Raw genomic sequence first — 19,565 nt, 5'->3', positions numbered from 1 at the left:
AAAATCAAGTTTCAAAAATCATTAGCTTTGCTAAACACCAATAATGAACAAACTGAGAAAGAATACATGGAAACAATTCTATTTACAATAGCCTCCAAAAAATCAAATACCTAGGAGCAAACTTAACAAAGGATGTGAATGACCTCTATAAGGAGAATTACAAACTCCTAAAGAAAGAGATCAAGGAAGACTACAGAAGGTGGAGAGATCTCCCATGCTCATGGATTGGTAGAATCAACATAGTAAAAAAGGATATACTACCAAAAGCAATCTACATGTTTAATGCAATTCCCATCAAAATTCCAATGACATTCATCACAGAGATGAAAATCTACCCTAAAATTCATTTGGAAATACAAGAGACCGTGAATAGCCAAGGCAATACTCAGCAAAAAGAGCAATGCTGGAGGTATAACAATTCCTGACTTCAAACTATATTACAAAGCAAAAGCAATACAAACAGCATGGTACTGGCACAGAAACAGACAAGAAGACCAGTGGAACAGAATCGAGGACCCAGATATGAATCCACACAACTATGCCCACCTTATTTTTTACAAAAGCTCTAAAAATATATGATGGAGAAAAGACAGCCTCTTCAACAAATGTTGTTGGGAAAAGTGGTTAGCTGTCTGCAAAAATCTGAATCTAGACCCATGTTTATCACCCTGTACTAGTATCAACACAAAATAGATCAAGGAACTTAATATCAGAACTGAAACTCTGAAGTTGGTACAGGAAAGATTAGGAAACACCCTGGAATTAATAGGTATAGGCAAGGACTTCCTCAATAAAACCCCAGTAGCTCAGCACCTAAGAGAAAGTATGGACAAATGGGACTTCATAAAACTAAAAAGCTTCTGCACAACAAAAGAAATTGTCTCTAAAATGAAGAGACCACCACAGAGTAGGAGAAAATATTTGCCAGCTACATATTAGACAAAGGACTGATAACTAGAATATACAGGGAACTTAAGAAACTAAATTCTCCCAAAATCAATGAACCAATAAAGAAATGGGCAACTGAATCAAACAGAACTTTCTCAAAAGAAGAAATTCAAATGACCAAAAAACACATGAAAAAATGCCTACCATCTCTAGCCTTAAAGGAAATGCAAATCAAAACCACACTAAGATTCCACCTCACCCTTGTTAGAATAGCCATCATTAAAAACACCACACCAGTGTGTGGGAAAAAACACACACACCAGTGTGTGGGAAAAAAGAAACCCTTGTACACTGCTGGTGGGAATGCAAGCTAGTGCAACCACTCTGGAAAAAAATTTGGAGGCTTCTTAAAAATCTAAACATAGATCTGCCAAATGATCCAGCAATCCCACTCCTGGGGATATACCCACAGGAATGCACCACAGGTTACTCCAAAGGCACCTGCACACCCATGTTTATTGCAGCACTGTTCACAATAACCAAGTTATGGAAACAGCCAAGATGTCCCGCTACTGATGAATGGATTAAGAAAATATGGTATTTATACCCAGTGGCATTTTACTCAGCCCTGAAGAAGAGTTAAATATTATCATTTGCAAGTAAATGGATGGAACTTGAGAACATCATTTTGAGCAAGGTTAGCCAGGCTCAATGTGGTCAAACTTGGGTCTCATGATAAGGGGAGAGCACATACAGGAGGTATGAGGATAGGTAAGAAACCAAAATATGATAGTATTTGATGTCCCCACTGCAGGGGAACTAATACACAAATCGTAAAGCAACAGAGATCAGTATGAGAAGGAGATCAGGAACTAGTGAAAAGGTCAGTTAGAGATGAACCAACTTGGGATGTAACACATTTGTATATGGAAGCAATGCTAGGAATCTCTCTGTATAGCTACCCTTAACTGAACTAGCAAAAATGCTTTGTCTTTATTATTATTGCTTGTACTTTCTCTTCAACAAATTAGAGATAAGGGCAGAAGAGATTCTGCCTGGAAGAGAGGAGGGTTGCGGGGGAGAGTGAGGGGGTGAGGGGTAGTAGGGAGAAATGACCCAAACAATGTATGCACATATGAATAAATGAATAAAAAAGGAGATATGTGAAATAATTGCCTCTAAAACTTCTGAAATGTTAAAAGAAACTGAGCTACACAAAATTCAGATACTGGTAATTAAATATAAAAGTCACATAAACTTAGGAGTTAAAAAAAAAGAAATATGCACTGAGCTTCTCCCTTAAGCCAGACATTAACATATGTATTTTTTCATTTAATTTTTTCAACTCTGTACAAGAAATATTGGTGCCCTCATTCTGCAGGTAAGGAAACTAAGGTTCAAGAGGTTAAGTAGATTTTCCAACGTTAAAGTGCTACTCAGATCAAATCAGACATCAAGACTCAGGCACATCCAGTTTCAAAGCTTGGTTAAGATTTATTGATAATGCAAAATTCCAATTATGAAAAACATTACAATTAATATTTTAAGGAACCAGGTGTATTTTTAAACAAATTGCATTTCAATACACATCATCAGTTTTCAAAACAGCTTGTGGTCTCAGAATAACTCTTTATAGTCTGCCCTTCATTAATTTACAGAAAAGAAATGAAGGTTTATGATTGAAATGACAGGTGATGCTTTTAAAAGGAAACCTTTTATTTATTTATAACAATTGCCATCAGACACTTGGGAGCCTTCTGCGCGTGCACAGGCACAGGTCTTACCCGCCAGCAGGGGGCAGGCGACGATTTCTGTCCTCTGCGACTGACCTCTGGTGTCCTTCTCTAATACTAGCTCCGGCTTGGATACGCTTCCTTAGCAACGGGTTGCCCTGGCAACAGGAGGACGCGGAACTGCCGGTTTGGATTCTGGCAGTTGGTAGCACCTGCTAGCGGTCGGAGGCGCGGGTGAGCCATGACTGAGATCCTCTGCCAGTGGCTCAACCAGGATTTGAAGGTGTCCCGGACCGTGAGTGAGTAACCACGGCCCGGGCGCGTGGGCGAGGGCAGCGGGGCGCGGCGCCCAGGTAGATGGAAGGTGGGACGAGGCGGAAGCTGCGCCGTGCGCATGGCGACCGCTCAGTCCAGCGCCATCGCCAGGGTCCAGTCCCCAGACGTTTGGTCCTACTGTGTGTCCCTAAGCCGTCCGAGGGTTTCGGGAGGACTCCTGTGCTCCTGTGGACAGGGAACTTTGCTGGCCTCTGCAGTGTGCTGCCAGGCCAATGAAATAGTAAGCTTGTGAACCAGTTACAATTTTCTCTGTGTGTGACTTGGATGGATCCATCACACTCCGCGTGTTTAACTGCTCGTGAATTCATGTGGAATATGTTAACAATTTTAGAAATTTTAAGCTCCAAATGCACAAACTTTTGCCACTTCTGGCACGATTTACCCTTGCCTAAAGCTGACGTTATTTACCAACCTGATTTTATCCAAGCCATGAAGTTACCACCCAAAGCTCCTAAAATCCCCAATCACAGAGGTAGTTTTATACATTTGCAGATTTGGTGACAGCTAACTACTTCCAGCGCAGTTCTACACTACACTGCACTTCCACTTGGTTGTTTTTTCAGTGGGAGTTCATTCTCAGTTGCTGTAATTTTTCCTCAAGGCAAGAGATTTTCAGTGCAAATCATTTCAGTCTGTCTTCCCGGAGGAACCATTGCACAATTGCCAACTTGATGCCAACTGAGCCTTAGGTCATCCAGAGAAGTCGCTAGATGAGCCGTGCTTCTGCAGGCGCAAACTGTTTATTATCAGCATGAGGAGTTTTAATACCAGTTGGGTTTCTTGAACCATAAACTTCAGTCTTTGCCAAACTACCATCCACACCCTATAAGCAGCAATAAATTCTTCCTTAGTGTTCTACTCTATTGTCTCTCGGACAGTTTCTCTCCTAAAATACGATGCTGACTTCAGGGCAATATTTAGGATGTATCATTAGTTTTTTCTTCTCTCATCATAGGGCACCCAATACAATATCATGCCCTAAGGTTATACTTTGTCAAAAGAACAGCACTTATGTATTGCTTAGTTTAATTTGGCTTATTTTTTATTTTGACTAGTAAAAACCACACCCTTCGCTGAAGTCCCTAGAACTCTCAGATTGAAACTTTGGAAGGAAATGCAAATAAAGTTAATAAGAAACATAAAAACAGTGGACACCGTTGTAATTGTAACCAGTTTGGGGAATTTTGGTTTTGAGAGGGAGAGGAAGAATTACTTCATTCTGTGAAGAATAAAAGCCTGGAGACTTTTAAAGTAAGAATTATAGCACCATAAGCTATGAATGGAAAATTCCCAGCATCTGCTTTCTCTAGTATAAATCTGGAAGCTGTTAGCAGAGACACTCCATCCTAATTCCTTTTCATTTGCCAGCAATACACATTTGTTTCTGGATCCCAACTGCTAGAAGTTGTCCAAGGACGCAATCTTTGAAGTAACCCAATTCCACATGTAAAAGGCTTTCAGAGTATAAGGAGCACACTCAACTGTGCTTGAAAACAACAAGATCGGATCTGTGTACTCCCCAGGTTCTGCTACAGATGTCCCACCTTAGATAAGTTCTTGGGGTGCAATGGAAGACTTTGAAGAGTTTGTAGAAATCATCATGGAAGAATGGTGTGTGGAAGCGCTGGAGAAAGAAATTTGGCATCTTCTGGGTAAAGGTTGTATGAGAACAAGGATTTGGAGGCCAGATTGCCTGGGTTAAAATCTCATATCCAATGCTTAACAGCTAGTGACCTTAGACAAATCATTTACCTAAATGTCATTGTACTTTAAAATAGCAGTAATAATGTGGTAACGTATGTGAAGCACTTTTTTATTCATTTATTCACATGTGCATACATTGTTTGGGCCATTTCTCCACCCTGCACCCTCCCCCACCCTGCCCTCCTCCCCCCCCTCCTCAGTTTCAGGCAGGTCCCGTTCTGCCCTTCTGATTGAGTTTGTTGAAGAAAAGACATAAGCATAATAAGACAAAGCGTTTTGCTAGTTGAGTTAAGGATAGCTATACAGAAAGATTCCTACTATTGCTTTTGTGTACCCATGTGTTACAACCCATGTTGATTCAACTGTAGCTGATCTTTACATTGGTTCCTGATCCCCTGCTCATGATAACCTGTCGTTTTAAGGTTTCTGTATTAGTTCCTCTGGAGTGGGGACATCAAATGCTTTCAAGTTTTGGGTTTTCTACCTATTCCTATATCTCCCATATGTGCTCTCCCCTTTTCTTGTGATCCAAGTCCAACAGCATTGCTGCATTTGCCCTAGATCTAAAGTCTGCTTATGAGGGAAAACATATAATTTTTGGTCTTCTGAGCCTGGCTGACCTTGCTCAGAATGATGTTCTCCAGTTCCATCCATTTACCTTCAAAGGATAACATTTCATTTTTCTTCATGGCTGAGTAAAATTCCATTGTGTACAAGTACCACATTTTCTTGATCCATTCTTCAGTAGTGGGGCATCTTGGTTGTTTCCATAACTTGGCTATTGTGAAAAGTGCTGCAATAAACATGGGTGTGCAGGTGCCACTGGAGTAACCTGTGGTGCATTCCTGTGGGATTGCTGGATCATATGGTAGATCTATGTTTAGATTTTTAAGAAGTCTCCAAATTTTTTCCAGAGTGGTTGCACTAGCTTGCATTCCCACCAGCAGTGGATTAAGGTTCCTTTTTCCCCACATCTTCACCAACACTTGTTGGTGGTGGTGTTTTTGGATGATGGCTATTCTAACAGGTGTGAGATGGAAGCTTAGTGTAGTTTTGATTTGCATTTCCTTTATGGCCAGAGATGGTGAGCATTTTTTCATGTGTTTTTTGGCCATTTGAATTTCTTCTTTTGAAAAAGTTCTGTTTAGTTCAGTTGCCCATTTCTTAATTGGTTCATTGATTTTAGGAGAGTTTAGTTTCTTAAGTTCCCTGTATATTCTGGTTATCAGTCCCTTGTCTGATGTATAGCTGGCAAATATTTTCTCCTACTCTGTGGGTGGTCTCTTCAGTTTAGAGACCATTTCTTTTGTTGTGCAGAAGCTTTTTAATTTTATGAAATCCCATTTATTCATCCTTTCTCTTAGTTACTGGGCTGCTGGGATTTTGAATAGTACATAGTGCACACTAAATCCCTCTTTTCAGCACTTATCCCATGAAATCAAAACATCAGTATTTAAGGATTTAATTTAATTGAACAAGGATATTTATTGCTATATCGATTATAGGGATAAAAGAAAAACTGGAAACAATCTGAAAATCTTTCAATAGAGTGATAGTTAGGTAAAATCCATAGATTTTATCTATGGATAACTAAGCAATTATAGACAGAGTGAGTTATTTGCAATAATTTTTAACCTAAAGGATTTTCATGCATTTTGTCAAGCAAAAAGTAAGTTATAGCTCATTATGACAACTGTTACTGCATTTTTGTTTCAACTAGAAAATGCAAATATGAATACAGATGTTTATTTATATGGCTATAGAGTCAAGTATAGAAAAACATGTATAAGGGTCAGGCATGGTGGTTCACACCTGTAATCCCAGCTATGCAGGAGGTGGAGATGGGAGGACGGTGTTCCCAGCCCAGCCCCAGTGCAACAGTAAGATTCTATGCAGAAAATAAACTAAAAGCAAAAAGTGCTGGGGGAAGACTGAGTGGTACAGAGCTTGCCTAACAAACTCAAGGGCCTGAGTTCAAACCCCAGTACTGCCACAAAAAAAGGAAAGACATGTACTAGATTGTTGACAAGTATAAGAATCTTCATACTTTGGTTTATACAGGTATAGAAAAAATTATAGCAAGGTATAAACCAGTGTGTTGCTACTGGTTCCTCTGGGGAAGGAGGGTTTTTTCTTTCCTTTATAAATTTCTCTTATTTGGTTTATTGCTTACATTGCTTTCAGAGCTTGAAATAAAAATTCAATATAGCATTAAAAATGAAAAATTCAAACCCCAGTACCACCATAAAAAGAAGAATTCAAAAGGGGAAGTCAGACTTCATTATAAAATAGGAGAAAAAGAAGTTTAATACTTTAATAGAAATATAGTAAACATCTTAGAGTATTGTGTGGGCTCGCGGAAGAGTTACTTCTCCAATGAAATTAATGATTGAAAGAATAATTATGTTAAAAGTTATCCATTGATGAGCACTTGTATGCTTTCACCAAGCTCTGTGCTTAGCCTGTTGCATAGGTTTTTTTATTTGATGTTAAAAACAACACTAAGAGGCATTTCCCCAAATGTATAGAGATGAATAAGTGATGGTGAGATTGCTTGGTAATTTGTTCTGGTTGCACAAATAGTAGGTTGCAGTGCTAGGATTTAAACCTCCATCAGGTTTGTGCTTTTAGGCACTATATTTAGATTAGAATATATATAAACATACACATACACATACACATACACACATATATATGTTAAGTATATCCAAGTCTTGATATCATAGTATCCAAAGTAAGAATATACACACATATATACATATTTAAAATAATTTGAGCTCCCTTTTATGGGTAATTATCCAATTCAAAGGCAACAGAAGTACAGAAATTTGACCACATAAGCATGTTATAACCTTACAGGGCATAACCTAATTCCTAAACAGTTTGGTGACAAAGTTAAATTTATTAGTATTTAATTAAATGTAATTCAGTCTATTCATTGTTCATAGGGCAAAAAAAAACCAGAGAATTCCAAATAAGTGCCTTTTTAAAGACTAAATAATAGGTCCATCATCAGCAAGGCAGCAAAATCCAATTGAGTTTTTGATTATTCTGACCAGTAGATGATATTTAGATACATCATATTATATTGATTTTTTGCCTGGACTACCCTGGATATCAACAGTATAGAGAATACATTCCAATAATCTCAATAGTAGACTATTATACTACTTAAGAATTTGGCAAAGAGCTGGTAGAGTGGTTCAAGTGGTAGAGTATCTGACCAGCAAGTGTGAGGCCCTGAGTTCAAGTCCCAGCACCACCAAAAAAAAAAAATTAAAAAAAAAAAGAATTTGGCAGTTGAGGTCCTTGGAGACTCAATCAGTCCCAACAGAAAGATTCTAAACTATATAACCAAAGCTAATAATCTTCAGTGAATTAAATTTAATCCAATCATTTCTCCTAGAAAATAATGCTTAGAGGTATAAACTAATGAGATATCTCATAATAAAAAGAGAGTCTTGATGAACAATGACATCTGGAATTCAAGAAATAGTTTTATAATGAAAAGCAACATAGAGTAATGTTACTGAAAAATTGTTTTACAGTTCTTTAAGGACTCTCAATTATTATTAAGAGTAAACATTGCCTCTGATTACAAAATTTATGAATTTATCATAGAAGAAACTAGCATTAGAATGTCATAAATGAATAGATGCCTTCAAATCCCATGTGTACTACAAGTCATGTATCACATGAGGACACCTAAGTGAGGTAACGAGGTAAAGTGCTGTTTTAGATTGACTCTGTTCATCTTGAGAGGTCACACTGGGTTCTTTGATCCTCAGCTTTGTGATTTCAGAAACTTAAGTTTTATTACTTCAAACAAATTCTTTGTGTAATACTACAATTGTACTTGGGGAGTTTATAAGCCAGGGTGCCAATTTTCTCATGAGGAAAAGACCAGTAAAATAACTGATACTGGAAAATGAACATGATACATGCCCATGGTGTAAACAAGAAGACCAAATTTGTAGACCAAATTGTTTACTGATGTTCAGGAATTAGACATAATCAAAAGTCTCTCAAATCAAGATAGTGTTTGAATTGTTTTGCTTTTCTGAGCTGGATGTATTTTATTGACAGAGCAGTGACAATGATTATAGTCTTAACTCTGCACCCCACAGAACTTAAGGAAGTTATACTGTATTTTTAAGTGTTGGTACTATTACGAAAAGCTTTTGAAATCACTATCTTCTATTGCTGGAAGATATCTTTACACTTAATAAAGTTAGTCAACACATACCAAGAGTATTTTACATGATATGTAAAATTTTAAGTAGGTAAATTTTTGTGAGTTTTAAAAATATTTTATACTCTTTGTTTATTGGTTTTTAAAAATGAGTAGATGACTAATCCAACCCTTTTATATTAAATATTATTAGTCTTTGTTTTGAAGGGTAATATGTTCTATTCTTTATTTTATGAGCGTGTTTTATTGGAAACCCTTGTGCATTAACTAATCCTTGTTGATTTGTTCTTATGTCTAGACCTTTTTAAAAGTCTCAGATCTTATTTAAAGAAGAGATATCAAAAGTCCTGTTGAATATTTATATATTTTACAATGTATTGTGTGATCTTACCTTATTATAAAATAGTATACTTTTATATCTGAAAAAGAATCTTAAACTTTGCTGTGGTTTGTCCTCTCTAAAACTCATGCTGAAATTTAACTAATCCTGACAGTATTAATAGTGGTGCCTTTAAGAGGGGTTTTGGTCATGAGGGCTCTGCTCTGATGAGTGGATTAAGGCTTTTATCATAGGAATAGAATGGGCTCCTATTCCCTCTCTGTTCCAGCACACGGTTTCTCTTCTGCCCTCCGCCATGTTATAATGCAGTGGGAAAGCTCTTGACAGATACTGACACCGTGATACTGGACTTTCTCACCTCAGAACTGTGAGAAAATAAGTTACTTGGGCTGTAGTATTCTATTCCAGCAACACAAAATGAGCTGAGGTAGACATCATTTTATTCTTGCTGGGCAGATGAAGAATTACATCAGATTTGTTCAGAGCTTTGTTTCTGGTTAGGCAGATAGGACACTAGCCTTTGTTGCCTGTTAGTTTGTTCTTCCTTTAATCAAATGTCATTAAGCCAAACACTTTCTCAAACTTCAACTTTTAGGGTCATTAGAAAATATGTTGCTTCTGATAGAAAGCAACAAATTTTCTTATTTCCCAGATAGCTTAGAAGCATTTTTTCTTGATTACAGCTTGGATTTAATTCATTAGAAATTAGTACAGCAAGTATAATATTAGAAGGCTAGTATATACCTCAAAGCCAAAGGTTTAAGTTACAAAGTTCAGAGAAAGGAAGATAATCCACTATTTTCACCATCAGAGGGAGTTATGACATAGAAATTATGATTTAGTTCAGATAATAAATCTTGGAACTAAGATAAAATCTTCAAAGAAATAAAACTGTTAAGGTTGACTATCCTGTGCTTAAACTTAAGGAAAAATTGTCAAAGAACTCCAGCTTAGCACCACAGGACACAGCTAGAGCTGAGCAAAGTTGAGTTTACTCAGCCGTTTCAACCAGAGAACACTTACCACCCTGGGGCCAGTGAGGCGTCTCTGTAAGAGGGTGTTAGTAATGACTTGGGCTTGTGTTTGGTGGATGCAGAAGGTTCCAGGAAACAGTGTTTTATTCTGAATTGGAGACTTTCAAGCAAGTCTATGATTTTGTTTTAAAATAAATCTTATCTAGACAGGGAAAGATTGAAGCAAGGCAGAACTGTGATTAATGAAGATATAACCATCACTTATCAGCCAAAATGGGGGTATGGTTGGTTATATTTTGGCCAGCCAATATGTTTGTTTTTGTCTGAGTTCAGACATGATTTCAGAGTGATTTGGTTTTTGTCTTGATCCACCAGGGTCACAGGGTGGTCTTGTCTGATGTTGCTATGCTAGGAAATTGATTCTGATCAGCAGGAGAAGGGCAAGGCCTTGTTGTGAGTGCCGGACCAGATCCCTGGAACACCAGTGCCTTAGAGAGTTAGCCCCGAGCCAGCAGCCGTTGTTTTACTCTCTTTCTCTCTCAAATACAAGTAAATTATTGTTTGATTTTTAAAAATGCACTTCACTGCAAGTTGGGTCTTTGCTCCTGTAATAAAAGAGGAGCAGAGACCACTGAGCACAGAATGGTGTAGGTCTAACGTCCCTTAGCTGTATTGCTAAAGTCAGAAGCCTCTAAAAACTCAAAATTTGCTCTCATTCATTTGTAAGCAAAACCTAACTGGGATGTCACAAAGCTGTTTAATGTCTTTATTTATTCCACTGAATGTGAATATTTAAATATTTTGCTGCAGAAATCAACTGATTCTGTGTTCACCCACACTAGTGGGGGTGCTTTATCCTATCTGGCCCTAAGAGTGGGCCTGCATCTGAGTTTAAGGACAGTGTCAATATTTACTTTCTAAGTACTGAAATGCTGTCAAATAAATATGTTTGTACTGTGGTTATTGAGGGTCTTTGTTATTGAGTTTGCAGGGTGCACAGTGACAGGTGGCATTTGGTACAAGATCAAGTCAGTCCTCACTTCAGTAGCGCCATGGGGCACTATGACAGGTGACGCCATATTACAGCAAGGATAATTGAGTACCTGGGTAATAAAGTGCCAGCTTACGGTGCTGCAAGGGGGTTCCAGGAAGTATATCACAGCTAGGTGAATTATAGAACTAATGTAAACTCTGAATTACAAATCCTCCTTCTGGAGGTACAAGTTCTCTAAGAATAATCTCTCATGAGAATCATCTGTGTTTCAAATTAATACACAGCTTGACAAGATCAGACATGACTGATAAAGAAGGGCATCACACCATCAACTTGAAGAAAAGGTACCATGTTTTAGAATGAGATCATTCTGTACTGAATAGTTTTAATATAGTGATAACAATGGGTCTGCTTAAGGACAAGCTGGCTAAAGCCCACTAATAGGGGCCACGCTCTAAGAATAAATGCAGTGTGTCTCCCACCATGAACCACAGATGAACACACAAGTTTAGGCGGCTAGAAGCTTTCATCTTCCTGGAGTTGACAGTTTTATATCTTTACTTGTTGCCAACACAGACAAAAGAATTTTGTATCTTGATGTTTTCCTACTCTTTTGTAAAGTGAATCAAAGATTACATAACCATGGTCAGTGGATTCAGGTGCTAGTCAGTACTGAAGCTCACCCTAAATACACTGATAGGGAATAGCTTGCATCCTGGCAAACTACCATTATTATTTTATCAATTCAACCTGAGAATTGGGATATTTTTCAGAATACTAAATACTATGAGAAAGTCTTGGATAGAGGTCCTGAGTTCAAATCCAGTGCTGCCAAAAACAAAACAAAGCAGTATATAAGAAAGTCAGATAAAATTGTGGACTGGTATGAGATATTCACAGAGCCTTTACTTATGAAAACTTGCAGTCATCTGAGTAAGGTCTCTGTGCAGTGACCTTGGTGAGGCAATCACCTTGCAACCCTGCAACTCTAAATCAGCATCAACTCTACAAATCTACACACAATCAAACCTTCAAACAACTAAGATAACTAAATGGCAGGAATCATCACATACCTATCAGTACTAACACTTAATGTTAATGGACTTAATTCACCCATCAAAAGACACCGTTTGACAAAATGGATTAAAAAAGAAGATCCAACAATTTGTTGCTTACAGGAGACTCATCTCACCGACAGAAATAAGCATATGCTTAGGATGAAAGGCTGGAAGAAGATTTACCAAGCCAATGGCCCCCGAAAACAAGCAGGAGTAGCAATACTTATCTCTGACAAAGTAGACTTCAAACCTACATTGATCAAACGAGATAAAGAAGGACATTCCATACTAATAAAAGGGGAAATAGACCAAAAGGAAATAATAATCATCAATCTGTACGCACCCAATGTCAATGCACCCAATTTCATCAAACATACCCTGAAAGACCTAAAAGCATATATAAACGCCAACACAGTGGTTGTGGGAGACTTTAACACTCCATTATCATCAATAGATAGGTCATCCAAACAAAAACTCAATAAAGAAATCCAAGATCTAAAATATGCAATAGATCAAGTGGACCTAGTAGATGTCTACAGAACATTTCATCCAACCTCTACACAATATACATTCTTCTCAGCAGCCCATGGAACCTTCTCCAAAATAGATCATATCCTAGGGCACAAAGCAAGCCTCAGCAAATATAAGAAGATAGAAATAATACCGTGCATACTATCTGACCACAATGCAGTAAAAGTAGAACTCAACAACAAAAGTAAAGACAAAAAACATGCAAACAGCTGGAAACTAAATAACTCATTACTTAATGAAGAATGGATCATCGATGCAATAAAAGAGGAAATTAAAAAGTTCCTAGAAGTCAATGAAAATGAAAACACAACCTACCAGAACCTATGGGACACAGCTAAGGCAGTCTTGAGAGGAAAGTTTATAGCCATGAGTGCATATATTAAAAAGATTGAAAGATCCCAAATCAATGACCTAATGATACATCTCAAACTCCTAGAAAAACAAGAACAAGCAAATCCCAAAACAAATAGAAGGAGAGAAATAATAAAAATAAGAGCTGAAATCAACGAAATAGAAACCAAAAAAACCATACAAAGAATTAATGAAACAAAAAGTTGGTTCTTTGAAAAAATAAACAAGATCGATAGACCCCTGGCAAACCTGACTAAAATGAGGAGAGAAAAAACCCAAATTAGTAGAATCAGGAATGCAAAAGGGGAGATAACAACAAACACCATGGAAGTCCAGGAAATCATCAGAGACTACTTTGAGAACCTATATTCAAATAAATTTGAAAATCTAAAAGAAATGGACAGATTTCTAGATACATATGATCATCCAAAACTGAACCAAGAGGAAATTAATCACCTGAATAGACCTATAACACAAAATGAAATTGAAGCAGCAATCAAGAGTCTCCCCAAAAAGAAAAGTCCAGGACCTGATGGATTCTCTGCTGAATTCTATCAGACCTTTAAAGAAGAACTGATACCAACCCTCCTTAAACTGTTCCATGAAATAGAAAGGGAAGGAAAACTGCCAAACACATTTTATGAAGCCAGTATTACACTTATCCCAAAACCAGGCAAAGACACCTCCAAAAAGGAGAACTATAGGCCAATCTCCTTAATGAACATTGATGCAAAAATCCTCAACAAAATAATGGCAAATCGAATTCAGCAACACATCAAAAAGATTATTCACCACGACCAGGTAGGCTTCATCCCAGGGATGCAGGGGTGGTTCAACATACGAAAATCAATAAACGTAATAAACCACATTAACAGAAGCAAAGACAAAAACCACTTGATCATCTCAATAGATGCAGAAAAAGCCTTTGATAAGATCCAACATCATTTCATGATAAAAGCTCTAAGAAAACTAGGAATAGAAGGAAAGTTCCTCAACATTATAAAAGCTATATATGACAAACCTACAGCCAGCATTATACTTAACGGAGAAAAATTAAAACCATTCCCTCTAAAATCAGGAACCAGACAAGGATGCCCACTATCTCCACTCCTATTCAACATAGTACTGGAATTCCTAGCCAGAGCAATTAGGCAAGAAGAAGGAATAAAAGGAATACAAATAGGTAAAGAAACTGTCAAAATATCCCTATTTGCAGATGACATGATCCTATACCTTAAAGACCCAAAAAACTCTACTCAGAAGCTTCTAGACATCATCAACAGCTATAGCAAGGTAGCTGGATATAAAATCAACATAGAAAAATCATTAGTATTTCTATACACAAACCATGAGCAAACTGAAAAAGAATGTATGAAAACAATTCCATTTACAATAGCCTCAAACAAAATCAAATACCTAGGTGTAAACCTAACAAAAGATGTGAAAGACCTCTACAAGGAAAACTATACACTTCTGAAGAAAGAGATTGAGGAAGACTATAGAAAGTGGAGAGATTTCCCATGCTCATGGATTGGTAGAATCAACATAGTAAAAATGTCTATACTCCCAAAAGTAATCTACATGTTTAATGCAATTCCCATCAAAATTCCAATGACATTCATCAAAGAGATTGAAAAATCTACTGTTAAATTTATATGGAAACACAAGAGGCCACGAATAGCCAAGGCAATACTCAGTCAAAAGAACAATGCAGGAGGTATCACAATACCTGACTTCAAACTATATTACAAAGCAATAATAATAAAAACAGCATGGTACTGGCACAAAAACAGACATGAAGACCAGTGGAACAGAATAGAGGATCCAGATATGAAGCCACACAACTATAAGCAACTTATCTTTGACAAAGGAGCTAAAAATATACGATGGAGAAATAGCAGCCTCTTCAACAAAAACTGCTGGGAAAACTGGTTAGCAGTCTGCAAAAAACTGAAACTAGATCCATGTATATCACCCTATACCAAGATTAACTCAAAATGGATCAAGGATCTTAATATCAGACCCCAAACTCTTAAGTTGATACAAGAAAGAGTAGGAAATACTCTGGAGTTAGTAGGTATAGGTAAGAACTTTCTCAATGAAACCCCAGCAGCACAGCAACTAAGAGATAGCATAGATAAATGGGACCTCATAAAACTAAAAAGCTTCTGTTCATCAAAAGAAATGGTCTCTAAACTGAAGAGAACACCCACAGAGTGGGAGAAAATATTTGCCAATTATACATCAGACAAAGGACTGATAACCAAAATATACAGGGAACTTAAAAAACTAAATTCTCCCAAAACTAATGAACCAATAAAGAAATGGGCATGTGAACTAAACAGAACTTTCTCAAAAGAAGAAATTCAAATGGCCAGAAAACACATGAAAAAATGCTCACCATCTCTAGCAATAAAGGAAATGCAAATTAAAACCACACTAAGATTCCACCTCACCCCTGTTAGAATAGCCATCATCAGCAACACCACCAACAACAGGTGTTGGCGAGGATGCGGGGAAAAAGGAACCCTCTTACACTGTTGGTGGGAATGTAGACTAGTACAACCACTCTGGAAAAAAATTTGGAGGCTACTTAAAAAGCTGGACATCGATCTACCATTTGATCCAGCAATACCACTCTTGGGGATATACCCAAAAGACTGTTACTCCAGAGGCACCTGCACATCCATGTTTATTGCGGCACTATTCACAATAGCCAAGTTATGGAAACAGCCAAGATGCCCCAGCACTGACGAATGGATTAAGAAAATGTGGTATCTATACACAATGGAATTTTATGCAGCCATGAAGAAGAATGAAATGTTATCATTCGCTGGTAAATGGATGGAATTGGAGAACATCATTCTGAGTGAGGTTAGCCTGGCTCAAAAGACCAAAAATCGTATGTTCTCCCTCATATGTGGACATTAGATCAAGGGCAAACACAACAAGGGGATTGGACTATGAGCACATGATAAAAGCGAGAGCACACAAGGGAGGGGTGAGGATAGGTAAGACACCTAAAAAACTAGCTAGCATTTGTTGCCCTTAATGCAGAGAAACTAAAGCAGATACCTTAAAGCAACTGAGGCCAATAGGAAAAGGGGACCAGGAACTAGAGAAAAGGTTAGATTAAAAAGAATTAACCTAGAAGGTAACACCCACGCACAGGAAATCAATGTGAGTCAATGCCCTGTATAGCTATCCTTATCTCAACCAGCAAAACCCCTTGTTCCTTCCTATTATTGCTTATACTCTCTCTACAACAAAATTAGAGATAAGGGCAAAATAGTTTCTGCTGGGTATTGAGGGGAGGAGCGGGAGGGAGTGGAGTGGGTGGTAAGGGAGGGGGTGGGGGTAGGGGGGAGAAATAAACCAAGCCTTGTATGCACATATGAATAATAAAAGAAAAATGAAAAAAAAAGGAAAAAAAAAATGAAGAAGATCATTCTTCATATTCAGTTAGACACCTCATAATTAGTCAAATAAATAAAATGGAACAATCTGGTGTAACTGAGTTTACAATACTGCAGTGACATCTGGTTTTTTGACAGCTGTTGTACTGTAGAACAAAGCATGTTAACGATTTATGCAGAGTTTTGAAATCATTTGAGATTTGGTGGTTTTGACCGATGAAAATATTATTTTCTCTATCAATTTTATATATTGTCCTTAAATACCATGTAACTGTACCCTTGACTCCTAAAAAAGACAAGTGACTCAGAACCAAGGACATTTTTTAAAGCAAATTATACATAAATTTTTTGTGGACTGATAGAGTGGTTCAAGTGGTAGAGCTACCTAGCAAACACAACACCCCCAACTCAAACCCCAGGACCATTAAACAAAATTTTTGAACTTATCGTTACGTGCCTACTGTGTGACAGTGTGGCACCTAGTAATTATATGAAACCAGACATTTTTAACAATGGAATACCATTCAGCTAAAAAAAAATGAAATGAAATCTTTTCATTTAAGACGATGGATGTAACTATGGATCATTATACAAGTCAATGTGGAAAGTACCACCTGATCTCACTCATACATGAAATCCGAAAAAATAAAATTATCTCATTGAAGCTGACAGTGGAATGATTTGCCAGAAACTAGGGAGAGTAGGAAGAAGAAAAGATGTGGACAGGTTGAGCAATGGGTACAAAGTTACAATTAGATAGAAACAAGAAATTAAAGAGTTACTATAGATGGTAAGAATGAACTGTACATTCCAAGAAGCTGGATAAAAGGATTTTGAAAGTTTTTTCCATGAAGAAATGTATGAAGATACAAATACATTTAATCTGATTTTAAAATAATGTGATGTGTATATGTACTGGAACATTACATTACCCCATTAGTATGTATGCTTTTGTTTATGTGTATCAGTTAAAAAATTTAACCAAGAATTTAAATAACTCTCTAAGATACAATACAAACATAGTCATCTTTATTGTAGTGATGAGGAGACTGAAACTCTGAAAGGTTAAACAGCTTACCCAAAATGACACAGCTTGTAGTGGGCAGTGAGGCAAGAGTCCAACACAGAGATTTCTGTCTCCATGCCTAATTTTCCTCTGAGATATTTTCATCATTGCATGGAACAAAACTGTATTATGGTGACCTCTTCAAAACACGAAGCAAAATCTTGATTATGTTCAATAGGGTTTAATTTAAAAGGGTCAGGTGATTTTAGTAATCTTTTCATTGCTGTACAGGATAAAAAAATTATTTATTTAAAAAGTTAGATTGTAATTAAGTTGTCCAGAATATGTTGTCACCACAGGCTGTATGAGAAATTAAAATATTAGAATGCAGTTTTATTAAATATCTTCATTTTAGATCTAATGTTAATTTTTTCTTTATAAGATAAATTTATTAAATAATGACATCCCATTTAAGGTTATTTACAAATCAGATTATCTTTTGTTTAATTTGACTCAAATTGTTTTCTTCTTTCAAAAATTTTTACCAGCTACTGATTTTTTTTATCTTTGGAGATTTCTATATCTTCTGATAAGCTAAAATCTTTTACTTTGGTTATTAAAAGCTATTTCTAGAAATATATACATGGCATTTTGAGTTCAAGTTAAATTAAGCAATTTTGACTATGTAAACATTATCTTGCAACATTATATTCAATTTTTTATCTCAATATTTTAAAATTCAGGTCCCAAGTCATTTGCAAAAGCATTTTCCAGTGGCTATCTGATTGGAGAAGTTCTGCACAAGTTTGAACTTCAGGATGATTTTTCAGAATTTTCAGACAGCAGGTTAGTGAAATTATTTCTTGCTTAACAAAAAATCAATTCCTTTAGCATTTGGGCCTTTATTGTCCCAGGCATGCAACAAAGACCACATCTACAGATAGGAGTTGTTTTAATATCTTGCAGTTGGAGGCGAGATTACTTTCTCTTTTGTTAACTGGTTCCTCCTTCTTTTAGAGAAGAAATAGAACAATTGGTATTATTCTTTGAGTTTTAAAATTATAAAATAAAACTTAATTACTAATAAAAAATCTATGTTGTTTCTGTTGTTTTTAGCAGCTATGATGAAATATAGTTATGCCATAATTCACCAATTCAAGTATACAGTTCAGTGGGTTTTAGTGTATATGGGAGTTCACAAGCATCACCACTAAACACTGAGCCCCTGGTGCTCACTAATATATGTCCTGTCTCTGTGGGTTTGCCTGTTCTCTGCAGTTCATATCAATGGAATCGTAAAACATGGGACACTGTGTGCTGGCTCCTTCTCTTGGATAATGTTTTCAAGACTCATCCACTTCCATCCTTCCCATTTACTTCAATTATCTGGATGGTACTCCATGCCACATTTTGCTTATCTATCTGCCAGCTGATGGATGTTTGATTTTCCATGGTTTGGTTTTTATGGATAATGTGTTACGAGCATTGTATTTTTATGTGGATATGTTTTTATTCCTCTTGGGTATATGCCTGGGAGTGGAATTTCTGGATTAAATGATCTATCTTTACATTTTCAGGAATACCTGAAAGAGTTTTTTAAAGTGTCTACACTGTTTAAATTCACATGAGCTGTGCATGAAGCTTTCAGCTTCTCCATCTCCTTATCAACACTTGTTATTGTCTACCTTTTATATTGCATCAACCTAGTGGGGGTAAAGTGGTATTTCGTGTGATTTTGATTTGCATTTTCCTAGTGACTAATGATGTTAAAAATCTTTTCATTTGCTTGTCATTTGTGTAGCTTCATTGAATTGATGTAATGTCTCCTGAGATCACTTTTTAAAATCGAGTTGTGTTATTTGTATATTTTAGAGAAGTCTCTTGTGAGATAAATGATTTGCAAATATTTTGGCCAACGTTTTAGTTTCTTAATGATATTCTTGAGGCACGAAAGTTATTCATTTCGATGCATGAAAATTTACCTATTTCTTGTGTTTCAGTTGTGTTTGGATGTTACATATATACACTGTATCCCTTTTTTT

General features: G+C 36.7%; 1 protein-coding gene across 2 annotated transcripts in view; it reads left to right on the top strand.

The window, feature by feature from the left end:
- Window positions 1–2,785: 2,785 nt before the first annotated feature.
- The window catches only part of Spef2 (sperm flagellar 2), a 206,568-nt gene continuing 189,788 nt past the window's right edge, over window positions 2,786–19,565 (top strand). For both annotated transcript variants that reach the window (XM_074077627.1, XM_074077626.1), the window contains exons 1-2: window positions 2,786–2,920; window positions 18,267–18,369. In XM_074077627.1, the coding sequence (XP_073933728.1) occupies window positions 2,863–2,920; window positions 18,267–18,369 (161 nt within the window). In that variant the 5' untranslated portion in view covers window positions 2,786–2,862. The remainder of the gene's footprint in view (window positions 2,921–18,266; window positions 18,370–19,565) is intronic.

The sequence above is a fragment of the Castor canadensis genome, chromosome 6 (genome assembly GCF_047511655.1).
Source record: "Castor canadensis chromosome 6, mCasCan1.hap1v2, whole genome shotgun sequence".
In the NCBI taxonomy this organism is placed as follows: Eukaryota; Metazoa; Chordata; class Mammalia; order Rodentia; family Castoridae; genus Castor; species Castor canadensis.
The sequence above is the reverse complement of the archived record's forward strand: the minus strand, read 5'-3'. Positions and strand labels throughout refer to the sequence as shown.